Below are 12,984 nucleotides of genomic sequence, written 5' to 3'. Positions count from 1 at the left end.
GGCTTGTTTCTGTACCTCGCTGCCCATGCCCCCAGGGGAACAATAAAATCAATATAATTAAACTCCACGACTGCAGAAATAGACGAGCCACACACCAAAGATAAACTGGAAACCTATCACAATAAATGTTGGCCTGAAACCTGTGGAATTAAGATGCTGGCAGTTTTAAGATCCCTTTCCTAATGATCCCTCATGTGGTTTTCTCCTTTTCCACAGCTGCCACACACTAGGCCAACATTTTCATTGAGCTACTCCAAGTTTCCTTTCCTGATTCTTTGCCACCAGCTCAGACCACATCAGTGTGCTCATTAGGATTCTTTTACCACCAGGTGCATCAGCTTAAACGATGACACTGAACTGCATTTGCCATTTTATTGCCCATTCACCCAGTTTGGCACCTTTGTAGCAATTTGTAATTACCTTTTGTTTTCACCAACCTGACTAATTCGATGTCACCTCACTACTCACCCCTAACTCCAGATCATCTATGAACAAGTTAAAAAAACACAGGCCCTAATACAAATATTGGGGGAAACAACACATTTTTTCACATTCCTCCATTGTGAGATCTGTCCATTGACTCTTGCTCTGTGCTTCTTGTTCTTTTCTAATTTCCCAAGAGGATCCACATGGTGGCTAGGATTGCTCAGGAGCCTTTCATGAACGTTTGTTGGCTCATCTCCAACTACATGCTTGGTTAGTACCTGAGCAGAGACCATTGTTTATTCCTAAAATTAGAGATAGAGATTGATAATGATGGGGGAGAGGCAAAGAGAAACCCCATACATAATGCCGAAGCATAGTTGCTTTGCATCCAACATAGGCAAGTATATAAGGAAGAATATTTATGAGTCCTGCAATAAAAATTACCCTCAGTGTTGTTAAATGGTTCTTCACTCTTCCTAATTCTTGGCAGCTAGGAAAGAAGCCAAACCTAACAGATATAATTTATTTCAAAAGTATGGGTGAATTATTACTTTATTAGTACTAGTAAACCCAGTAGCTATGCTAAATGCTCTGAGTGCAATTTTTGTGTGTTAAGAATGTCATTAATTTGGTTGCTACCGAACAGCTTCCTCTTTATTCTTCTAGTATGTTTTATAGCATTTAGCTTCTCACGATGGCCGTGTGTCAGTGGCATGTGTAAATGAACATCCCGTTCCTCTAGCTAGCTGTGTTCAGATAATGCTTGCAGGAACTTGGCCTTAAGAAGAACCCCTCTTGAGCATTTGGAACCTGACATTGCCACAAACTACAGACAACTAGATAAGCAGCAACCCAAAAATAATGTAGGGGTATGAGCTACTGACTCAGAAAACAGTTTCAGCTAGTAAGGGGAGAAGAATAAGTAGAGAGAGGCCCATGAAGAGGACCAAAAGTGAAAGATAGAAAAAATGGTGAAAGTATACTTGATCCTAAACCTTTTTACAAGTCGAAACAAAATAAAAAAATTCCTTCCAGCAGCACCTTAGAGACCAACTAAGTTTGTCATTGGTATGAGCTTTCGTGTGCATGCACCCTTCTTCAAATACACTGAAACAGAAGTCACCAGACGCTTATATATAGTGGGGAGGGGTATTACTCAGAGCAGGATAAAAGCACAATTAAGATTGAGCTGGAATTAAAGCAACTCAGAGCAAGAGAAACACAGGTATCTAGAGAGAACCACAGGAGGAATTGGATAGTTTCTCAGGCACCAGAACAGATTTTAATTCTGAAGCCACAGCATACTATTTTTATTATTAGTGTTAGTATGGTAGTAGTAATATTCAAGGGACCTAACCGTAATCAGACGACATTGTGATGTAAGCGTAGTCAATTTCTCAGGACTTTCTGTTGTTTTTTTCTGCAACAAACATGGCTTCCACTCTAAAATGTATGCAACACTGTCATTCACTTACTCCACATTAAGACCATAGCTGCCAAGTTATCCTTTTTTTTAAGGGATTTTCCCTTATGCTGAATAGGCTTCCTCGCGAGAAAAGGGAAAACTTGGCAGCTATGATTAAGACTGTTTAGCCCATAACAAACATGGCAAACAGTCACTTGGTATTTCCCTAGTCTGAACATTCTGTAGGAATTCTATAGAATTTCCGTAGAATTTTGTTTTTGGCATCGGTCTAAAATAGCCAAAGATGAAAATGAAGCTGTGTGGGTAAGTGAACCATGCCTGAACACCCTTCTCAAGAAAGCCTTAAACATGTGACCCTCCAACCCAAACCCAGACCACCAGCCAAGTATTGTGGCTTGTGATGAGCTTGACAAATGCTCTTGTTTTATATTCCCAGACAAACATTAGAAGAAGCTTTATGAAGACCTTGGTGGGCTGTATAGACTGAGGGGCGCTTTTCACTTGGAGGCTAGTACTGCAAGTTATTCTTTAAGATCCCGGGATATAGAGCTAGCACCAGTCTCTCTTCTTTCATGGTTCTCTGGGGCCCTGATTGGCCCCTAGTCAAGGTTTTTGCTTATTTCTAAAATCTGTGTAAACCAGGCCTAAAGAACCTGCAGTCCTCCAATATGATGTTGGAATGCAGCTCCCATCATCCCTGACAATTGACTGGCTGCATGATTGAAGTTGGAGTTCAACAACACTTGGAGGGCCACAGGTTCCCCAGAGGGCCACAGGTGTAAACCATTCTAGATCTGACAAACTGTTTGCAAACTTTTTACTTGCAAGCCAAAGGTTTTTCACTCAGATCTCCCTGCATTTTTATTTAGACTCCTATCCTCTCTTGTGTTTGACATAGACTGCCCATTTATTGATCTTGGCACCTGTCTATAATATATCGTCATAACAAAACATTTGGTTAAATGCAATTTGTGGTGGATAATCTTAGTGGCAGATTCATGTGGGCGGTACTGAATACAGTTTGTAGATTTAAGGAATCCTGCTCTTACGGTAATTTACCAGTGAGTGTAGTTCAGCAGCACTGGAGTTTGCAGTGGCTGGTTTTATGCCTGGATGCACCTGTTAAGTTGAGAATAAATGTAAGTGTAACAGTAAGGAATTGCTTTGACATTCTGAAATGACAGAAAGCCACATGAGCGATATTTTCAGAAAGGCCATTGCTTTCTATGAAAAAAAGATGAGGTTCTGACTAATCAAAGCCCATTCTTCAACTTAAGCTGCAATTCCAAGTGTGGGAAGAAGATGGAAACAGAAGGTGGTTCAACTACTTCATCCAGCAAAGGGAGACTATGTCCTTCCTTTAGTCCCCACCCCCAATTTGTAGCCCTACCAATATTGGAGCTCCAGTGTTGTTAAGGGAAAGGCTGCAGAAGTTTCAATGGTGGTGGAGAAAGGATTTCTGACATCAGATATCTCTGTCTATGGTTAAAGCTCTTTCCCTTTTTTTCTGCCCTTGGGGAGAGAGAGATCCTGTGCTCCCTATAGCCCCTGGGGCAGTCTGCCAGGGACCTTAGGATTGCAGAGCTAATAACGTAAACAGTCTGGCAGAGGCAACTGCAACTCTAGCTACACAGATGGAGCAGTCTTGCTCCTACTTCAGCATGCCAGAACCAAAGGTCATAGTTGGGTCTCACTTACGGTAACGTAGAGTTCTGCAACTAAGTCACTATCTGGCTCCAGTGTAGTTAAATCAGACTAACATGTCATTTCTAGAGACTGCTTGGACAGAGAATAATAACAATACGGTAATGAATTGAAGGTTGTGGATTAAATTTCATTCTCAGTGTCTTTGGATTTTTTGTTTATCATGCTCCACTGATGTAAGTAACAGTGATATTACTTTATTTTATAGCCACACGGCCAATAATGTCATGCAGTTCTGCTCCTTTCTTTGTAATAGATATTTAAAGCATTTCAGATGAAGCTACTGGCTTTCTTCCCGAACATTTTGTAATGTAATAGTAAAGAAGTGGCTCTGTCATCCAAGCAATTAAACTGTTGCATGAGTTGCATGAGAAGTTGTGGGTGTGGGAGATGTTGATTTTACTGAATTAGTTCAGAAAGATTGCAACAACAACCACAGATAGTTTAAAAATACTGAGAGGGAAAGCCATTCCAGATGTAGGAAGACAGCATTTTTTTTTTAACCATATACGCATGTGTGTGTGTGTGTGTGTGTGTGTGTGTGCAGAAATGTATTAAACAGTTTGCTCATTTGGGCTGAAATATGTACTTGCAGAGTAATCCTAAGCATGTTTACTCTGAAGTGAGTCTCCCTGGGTTCAATAGGATATGGTCTCTCCAGTAAGTGTTTTTAGAATTGCAGCCTTAGGAATTCCCAAATACGGCCCCTTTGAAATCCAAGCATAGCTGATACTAGAATAGGCAGCAAGAATGGACATTATGGTAGATTACACAGAGGCACCCAACATTATTCTGGAAACTGCATTCTGTGTTACCTGCACTTTTCTGGCAATTTTCAAGGATAATCCTAAACAGAATGTGTTACAGTGATCTAGGCGAAGGGTTGCTAGAGCATGCAAAACTGTACAGGTTATCTTGGTTGAGGAACAGACATAGCTGGTGAATCAGCCAAAGCTGGAAGTAGGCACCTCTTTGTTTATGGCATTTATATACTGCACAATCATTTCTAAGTTATGTACATAAAAATAAACATTTCCCACAAAACCTTAATAAACCAAGATGCTATATGGACCTGCAGCATTGGAGAGGACCTTGGGAGTGACTATATCAACAATCATCCTCATCTTGCCGTCCCACAAGAGGACCAGGGCCTAAACAGGATCACAGTCTGCATCCACTGGGAAACTCTCCAGAGTACTCAAGAGTCAATTTCCATTAGCCTTTGAGCCTCTGAATCAGTCCTCCATCCCAGCAGGGTGTGGCCGCTGCTAAAAGTACAACCTTTAACAGGAAACTGATTTTACAGAATGGGACAAACTTAAAAGTATCAAGCAACACCCAAACACTATTGGATTGGGGTGTCTTTTCTTGGGTTGGAATGAGATAGAGCAATCAAAGAATGTCTCGGTAGCAGAGAAAGGTAGCATTTGAGCTGAGACAAAAATGACGGACTGCGACTGTGTGAATGCAAAACTGAGGTAAGAATGAAAGGCCCAAGTTAGAGCAAAGAAGGTGATGATTATTGATACCGTGAACTGACTTTTAGCTTGCCCACACTTCCGCTTGCCCTGTGCTTAGAAAGCACTGGTCCGGGTGATTTCCCCTTGCCTCAGCTCCTTTCCCAGGGAAAACTCGCTCTAAATCAGAACAAACAGCAACCTACTGAAAACCTGATTGCTGTTTGCTTCAGTTGAGTCCTAAGGAGTGGTTTTCCCTGGGGGAAAACAGTGGGACAAGAGGAAGTGCTGATAAGCTGCTGTAAGCTGTAACATAGGAAACTACTCTTTCGGTTCAGTTCTAGTGCCTTTTTACTTGGAAGAAAGATGTGTGTTGCAGGGTAATCCTTTTCCCTGCATACTGAGTGTATGTATGTGACTTTTGTCTTATCAAATAGTTACCAATTGAACACTTTGCAATTAATTCATTAAGGAGAGCCCACCTATACCAAATTGGTAGAGGGTGGGTAACAGTAATCACAGACATAAAGGGCAAATGCTGGATCCCTTTGTCCTGAAGGCTCATGATCTAAACATTTTGTAACAAGAGTTATCTTGTGAATGTGTCAGAACCTATAATATATTTGGAGTACACTACCCACATAATATGTGTGTCCTGTTTGAATGATTTGCAGAGTTGAATGTCAGCGGTCATTTGGACAGGGGACTGCTTTCAAGTGATAGTTTTGAGATAAGCCCTTTTTTGTTTAAATCTCTGCTTTTTCTTCCAGTGCCATTGTCCAGTTTGGAACAAAGAACCTCTTTGTGGGCATGTAGTTCGTAGGTTGTTGCCACTGGATACCTGATGGCTTAATCACAAAGCTTGTATACATGGCCCTGATATCAGCATATGCACCGGTGATGTTTTTAAAAAGGCCACTGTCTTACAGCAATCTAACACAGTGTCCTCTTTATTTTCCCGTGTTCCCAAAATGCAGGTGTGATGGCTGGGTTCAATATGAGTGGCGATCTCAGGAAGCCTGCAACAGATATCCCTCTAGGATCCCTATCTGCTATAGGTGTTTCGTAAGTCCCTTGAAAACAAGGTGGTGGTGCTTATGAGGAAACCTCCTGGTAACTTTCTTTCTGTCATGTGTGATATAGATTATTGTAATATGAAATAGATTTATTTATTACCTGACAAATCAAACCTAGGCAGACAGTCAAAGAATCGTCCTGGGCAGCTCAGCAAAAAGAATAATGAATCGACGTTTGTCTCCCCACCCTCTATTTCTGATTTAGAGGATATATAAGAATTTGTGGATGCTGAGATTCTTCTGAAACGGAATAAATCTTAAAAGAAAAGAAGGGAAAAGCCTCTAGTTTGGGGGGGAGGAATTCCACAAGGAATATGAAACAAACAGGCTGAGTCTCTGACATCCACCGCAGATCCCTAGATAAATTCCACAGCAAATGGATTTTTGGAAATAATTCTTAAATCAAAGGATCCCATAGGATTTGAATTTATAATAAATGAGATACACTGCTGCCTAAATGATGTTTCTCACTTTGGTTTACAGATAAATACTTTGATTTGTAACCACAGATTGTGGCACAGTAGTTAAAATACTTGGCTGTACTCCTATATGCTTTGCCTTACTGGGTAATATGACTGGTCAGACCTCACCTGTGTCTAGTTCTGGGCACCACTTGTGCAGCGACTCAGATGGGAATAGCAATGAAGCAACTATTAGAGCATTTTCAGAACATAGAGCAAGGAAGATTACATGCTACTATCATTGATTATTTACTTAAGTGGATAATTTTATACTCTAAGGCAATAGATGCCTAACATAATTTAGAAAAATAATAGATTGTTCCCATCTTCTTGACACTCATATTTCTTTTATTTCTTCGCAGGTGGTTTCTATACATAGTATTTGTTTTTTTGTTGGGAGCCACTTGTACCCGGGCATCGCTGCGCTATGATTTTATGATGGCAGAAAAGGTAACTAATTGAGATTCTTTAGCTACATAAAATGGATGGACTCAGCACTGAAATTGCATAATTCAAAACTTGCATATTTGAAAACAAGCTATGGGTTTTCTGTGTCCTGGAAATTGAGTCTGTTCAGACGAAAAGCCAAATCACAGTCTGGCACTGTGTAGATGAGTGCTGGACTTGTGCACTCTGTCTTCCTCCCCTTGTGTGATCTGATTTGCCACCTCACTTCTTCACTTTAGTTTGCCTTTGCACTGTCTAAACTAGGCTTACTATGGTTTACACAAGCCAAAGTCTATGTGGTTCAGCTGTACAGCAAACTTATGTTTTGATTCTCAGTCAGAGGCAAGAGATTCTGCCCTTGCTCCCTGAAGCAGAGCAACATGTTACACATGTGATCAGTATATTACACAAATAGAAGCAGCAAGTATAGATCACAGCTGACCAAACTTGTATGAGCTATATGCTCCAGGAAGAGTTAAGAGGAATGGCAACAGAGAAGGGACTTATGAGGTTTTTTGGATTTCCCAAACTTCTCCTCTTATTCATTTCAAATGCCTGTAGTGATCATAATGTAGTATATTGTAATATACCGGTGTGTAGTATATTCATCTTTATGCACCAAGCCTCATAGATACAACATAGATACAACTCTGCATACTGTGCATCTGCAGAATTTAGTTTATTATGCAGATCAAAGTTTTATTTATTTACTTTTCAGCATTTGTAAGGTACTCCTTGAGCAGCTTAGGGATGCGGGTGGCGCTGTGGGTTAAACCACAGAGCCTAGGGCTTGCCGATCAGAAGGTCGGTGGTTCAAATCCCCACGACAGGGTGAGTTCCCGTTGCTCGGTCCCAGCTCCTGCCAACCTAGGAGTTCGAAAGCATGTCAAAGTGCAAGTAGATAAATAGGTACCGCTACAGCGGGAAGGTAAACGGCGTTTCCATGTGCTGCTCTGGTTCGCCAGAAGCGGCTTTGTCATGCTGGCCACATGACCCAGAAGCTGTACGCCGGCTCCCTTGGCCAATAACGCGAGATGAGCACCGCCACCCCAGAGTCGGTCACGACTGGACCTAATGGTCAGGGGTCCCTTTACCTTGAGCAGCTTACAATAAATGGCCATTTGTGCAACAAAAATGTGGGAACTGCTGCCTTAAAATTACACTTCATAGCCAGTATGAAGTTCTTCCTGTTGGAATATCCCACACCGAATTTACTGTGGAAAACTGATTTGAGCAGCTTACAATATCTTACTGATCTCAGTATTACCTCTTAACAGAGGGATTGAACTAAGAGCCTTAAGAATTAAAGCAGGCCAATATTATCAAACGGCTAATGTTCTATATTTTTCAGTGTCTCCTATTCCTTCACTGGAACCCCAGACCAAATTGCTAAATAAAATTATAAAGACTCCCTTTCAGAAAGTCAATCTTACACTTTCAGATTTAGCCCAGCATAACTGCAGTAAAAGTTAAGAGGATTATTAAATACTAGACGTTCCATTGTGATATGGATGTTGGGCAATACGCACCAACCGAGTGGCAACAGCGGCAGGGTAGACGAAATAACAAAGTCGTCTTCAGTATCTTTGCTTGCTTTTATTTACAATTATATACAACACACTCCTCTACTCCATTCTTTTCATTTCACAATCCATCACCACCACACCCATGAACCATTTGGGTAGCTTAAATACAGAATTCAAAATAGTCAATAACCAATCACATTACAGTAAGCAAACTCTACCTTCAATTATTCAAATTAGCAAAAGTTCACAGGTGTGTTAATATTCAGATCAAGGTTACAAACACACATCTCTGTGTAGCACCATTGACCACATCAGTCTTAAAGGAAAAACCTAACAATATTTATGCCAATTATAGCTATGAAGTCTGATATAAAAGGTTTCCTTTTAATTCCCAATTCTAGCTTATTGTGATTGAAATTAGCACTTCATTGGTTTGAAAGTCCAGGGATACATCTTGAGCTAAAAGGTTCCTGCATTGCAAGGGATTAGATTAGATCAGGCATAGGCAAACTTGGCCCTCCAGATGTTTTTGGACTACAACTCTCATCATCCCTGACCACTGGTCCTGCTAGCTAGGGATGATGTGAGTTGTAGTCCAAAAACATCTGGAGGGCTGAGTTTGCCTATGCCTGGATTAGATGGCCCTTGTGGTCCCTTCCTACTCTATGATTCTTTGGTTCTTTGCATCCTTAAGGACACGATTCAGCAATTTGCCCTTACATGTTCAAGAACAGTTTCTTAATAGTTCCAGGGCATGGTCTGAGGACACATGATGTTGCCATCTTGTTGAAGCTCAGCAGATATGGGTCTGGACCAGCACGGATGGCAGACTACATGTTGGCAGGTGTAGCCAGGCCCTCTGCAGCACTGAACCTCTCTCCAAATGGCAGAGTTCATCCAGAGGGAAATCTCTGTTGCATCCTATCTCACACTTCCCAGTGTGTTTCATGTCACTTCCTTATCACAAAAAGTCCAGTCTTTTTGGGAAGCAGGTTTGTTGCATAAGACCTCCCAACCAACAATAATTGCACAGCCTCCGTTTTCTGGCACATTATTGACTCCCACCCCAAAATCATAGCTGCCAAGTTATCCCTTTTTTAAAGGGATTTTCCCTTATGCTGAATAGGCTTCCTCGTGAGAAAAGGGAAAACTTGTCAGCTATGCCCAAAATGGCAAAAGTCTGGAAGCACGCTTGGAGAGCTCTCTTTGCTGATCACTTAGCTGTTGATTCATCACATCACAATCCATTTTAATCCTGCTGTTCCTCCAATGATCTCAAGACAACTCCTATTTTCTACCATGTTCTCCTTACAACAACTTGTTAAGGGAGGTCAGGTTGAGAAATAGTGCCTGGTTCACTTTGACCCAGTAAGCTTCCTGGCTGAGTAGGGATCTGAGCCAAGATCTCTTATACCACACTGTATTCCTGTTGTGTAGGCAGGTATTAAGCCTGTAGACATCAGACCAATCATGATGGAGCTGTCTTACTTGGTCTGCTAGAAAGTAATCTCCTGTTGTGAATGCAGTTCACACTGTGTTCTGGTCTAGCCAGCCTTGTTGTCATAATGTGTATTTAATGGGTCCAGCACAGTAGAGAAGGAGCACACTTGGCTGTTGCCTTTAGCAAACAGAGAGAATGCAAGCCATATGGAAAACACTAGTTTAAATTTTGCTTTTTTCGGAAAAGAGACCGCTCAGCAAATTCTTTTGGAAAGAAAGCTTGAGCCCATCTCCATTCAATCATGAAAACATAGGAATCAGGAGACAATGGCTTTCTTTCTATTTTGAGCGATACAAGGAGCTGCTGATGTAATAAAAGGATTAAAATATGCTAACAGAATTGCACTTTGCTGGTCTTGCATGGCAAATGTAATTTGTATAAAATAATGTGGTAATATATTTGTCATTTATTCTTAAAGTAACATTGTCATCAAATGCAATTTTGTTAAACTTAAGAGAGAAGGAAATAAAGTAAATGGGATATTAGAGGTGATCAAATTTGAATTAAGAATTCCTTGTGAATAATTTGTCTTTATTGAATGGTGTGTGTGTGTGTGTGTGTGTGTGTGTGTGTACACACTTTTGAGCATCTCAGTGAAAAGACAACTTCCTTCCAAGTTGTGAATGGAATGTCAAGTAGCACTTTCAAATACAGAGCTTTTGGGTAACTGAAATTATATGCAAATCTTGATACAATCCACTATTTGTTTTCAAACGCACAGTGAGATGACTTTTAAAATGTGTTATGATTGTGGGTAGCAATGCTATTTTCAAATCAGTTATTTATTTGTTCATTTTCCAATTGAAAACTTATATTCATTGCCCCCCTCCCCTTTCCTCTGTTTCTTTTTCTCTGTCAGCAACACAGTTTTGTATATGAAGAAAGAAGCTTAGTTTGGTTTTGTGTGGGCTTTATTGGTTTTGAAAGACTGCATGAATTCTTTAATCTTCCTGATCCTGCAGACTGCTTTCATAAGCAGAAACAAGCTGCAAACACAGATACTAGGAAGAAAGCCCCATTGAACATAGTGGGGAATACTTCTGAGTAAACGTGTAGGGGTGATATATATATACATAAGGTGATATATATACATAAAACTGAATGTTTTCTTAGGAAATTATATAATAATTATTAAATGCATGTCAGCTATAGAAGGCTTGTAGTTCAGTGGTGTGGGTCATTGGTAGAGCACCTGCTTTTCATGCAGAAGTTCCCGGTTCAATCCCCTGCGTCTCCAGGTAGGGCTGGAAGTGTCTGCTGTCTGAAACCCTGAAGAGCAGCTACTAATCATCCTTGACAGTACTGAGCTTGATGAACCAATGGAGTGACTCAGGATAAGGTTGCTTCCTGTGCTCAGCCCGCATTTAGAAATTAGGGAATACGAAGGGCAGCATGAAGCCAGCTATGTGGTCCCCAAGTAACAGGTGCTAATTGAGCACTAAGTGTTCTTCCCATGTAAGAGAACTGCCCTCTGAGATTGCTCAGTGTAATAGCAAAACATAACAGGTTAGTGTTCCCAATCCAGGCTCCACACCCTTGGTTTGATGAATAGCTCTCCCTGCATGGCACCCTCCACCCCCACCCCCCCAGTGCCCTCTCAGCAACTTCAATCCTTCTTTCGTTCTAGCCACATGAACCAGAATTGGTGCAATTTATCCTGCGGATGCTTGGCAACTTCAGTGTTCCTCCCTCTCCTCATCTTCCCTTTAGCAAACCCAGAAAAGGAGCAGAGTGTTTACTCATGAGGAGCAGAAACAATGGTAATAGTACCCAGATCTAGTAGTAGTTTTGGTAGTGTGTCTAGGCCTAATGTCAGATGGGGTGCTGGTTACTTGCTGTTAAGCACCTGGTGTGCTTTTACCTGCTCACATCCCATCTGACTCCTGGGCAAGCCTACTCTGTCCGCTGTTTTAATATATTTGCAGGCCTTGCTTGTATCTAGTAGGGAATATGTAATGCAGAATGAGCTGAGGCCTTTGGTTGTTGTCATGATAAGAAAAGAAACATGAGGTATGTGTGCTAGCTTTGTTTTGTTTCCTTTTGTTAGTATGCACAGGAAAAAAGTTAGTTGGATTACCAGATCAAATGGTGAAAAATTCAATTTTTTCTAACTTCAAACTGCTTAAAGCACTGGTGCTGCAGTCCTACACCCTGTTGGGAATAAGACCCAGTAAACTCAGTGGGACATGCATCCAAGTAAACATGTGCAAGCTTGGGCTACAGAGTTTTTCTTTTCTAACATAGTTTGAGAAGAAAGTGACTTGCACGTTTAAAACAGGAACAGAAAAGGACCCAATCCACTCAGTGCTCAATCTTGCGCAACCCCCTTGATATTGCACAGGAGCCACCTTTTGAAGCATACATCCAAGATCAATCACTCAGCACTAAATCATTTAGAGCGTGTTTCAGAATAACACTTTGATTTATATGAAATATCTGATCTGGTTATATTCCATGTAAAAAATAGCCTAAACATCTACTATATCATTTATTTTCTTCATTAGGCAGATAGATGGGATTGTCTTCCGGCTATCGGGAGGCTTTTAGCTTTGTGCGTCTTTTCCGGTTTGATTATCTGTCTACGTAAGTGCACTCCCCTGAAATAAAACTCTCTTCAGGCTTCCTTCCAGTATGTAACTGGAACTGAGAATCTGCTGCATTTCCTGTAAGCTATGCAGGTTTCTTGCTGCTGCTAAGTGGAGCTTTTTCTATGGGATTGCTTCACTCTGTTCATAGCTCATACTATGTAGGGCAAATTAAAGTGTGTTCTTTCATGTTAATTAGAGATTAAATATCCACCAGGATGTTATCCTGGGCAAGATGCACTGAAATCCTACATTTTAAATTGTACTTGGAACAGCTGCCATTCATTTCAATCATTTCGTTTTAGGAGATCTCCCCAATGGATTGGGAGCCATCCTCCCCGCACCCGCCTTTTTTGCCATGTTCTTTAGAGTTTA

At 41.0% G+C, this 12,984-nt stretch overlaps 1 protein-coding gene across 5 annotated transcripts in view; it reads left to right on the top strand.

Moving 5' to 3' along the window:
• Positions 1-12,984, top strand: part of SLC12A8 (solute carrier family 12 member 8) — a 70,178-nt gene that overhangs the window by 42,160 nt on the left and 15,034 nt on the right. For all 5 annotated transcript variants that reach the window (XM_060278938.1, XM_035129407.2, XM_035129464.2 and 2 more), the window contains exons 7-8: positions 5,991-6,078; positions 6,913-7,000. In XM_060278938.1, coding sequence (XP_060134921.1) covers positions 5,991-6,078; positions 6,913-7,000 — 176 coding nt within the window. The remainder of the gene's footprint in view (positions 1-5,990; positions 6,079-6,912; positions 7,001-12,984) is intronic.

The sequence above is a fragment of the Zootoca vivipara genome, chromosome 1 (genome assembly GCF_963506605.1).
Source record: "Zootoca vivipara chromosome 1, rZooViv1.1, whole genome shotgun sequence".
Lineage (NCBI taxonomy): Eukaryota > Metazoa > Chordata > Lepidosauria > Squamata > Lacertidae > Zootoca > Zootoca vivipara.
The sequence above is the reverse complement of the archived record's forward strand: the minus strand, read 5'-3'. Positions and strand labels throughout refer to the sequence as shown.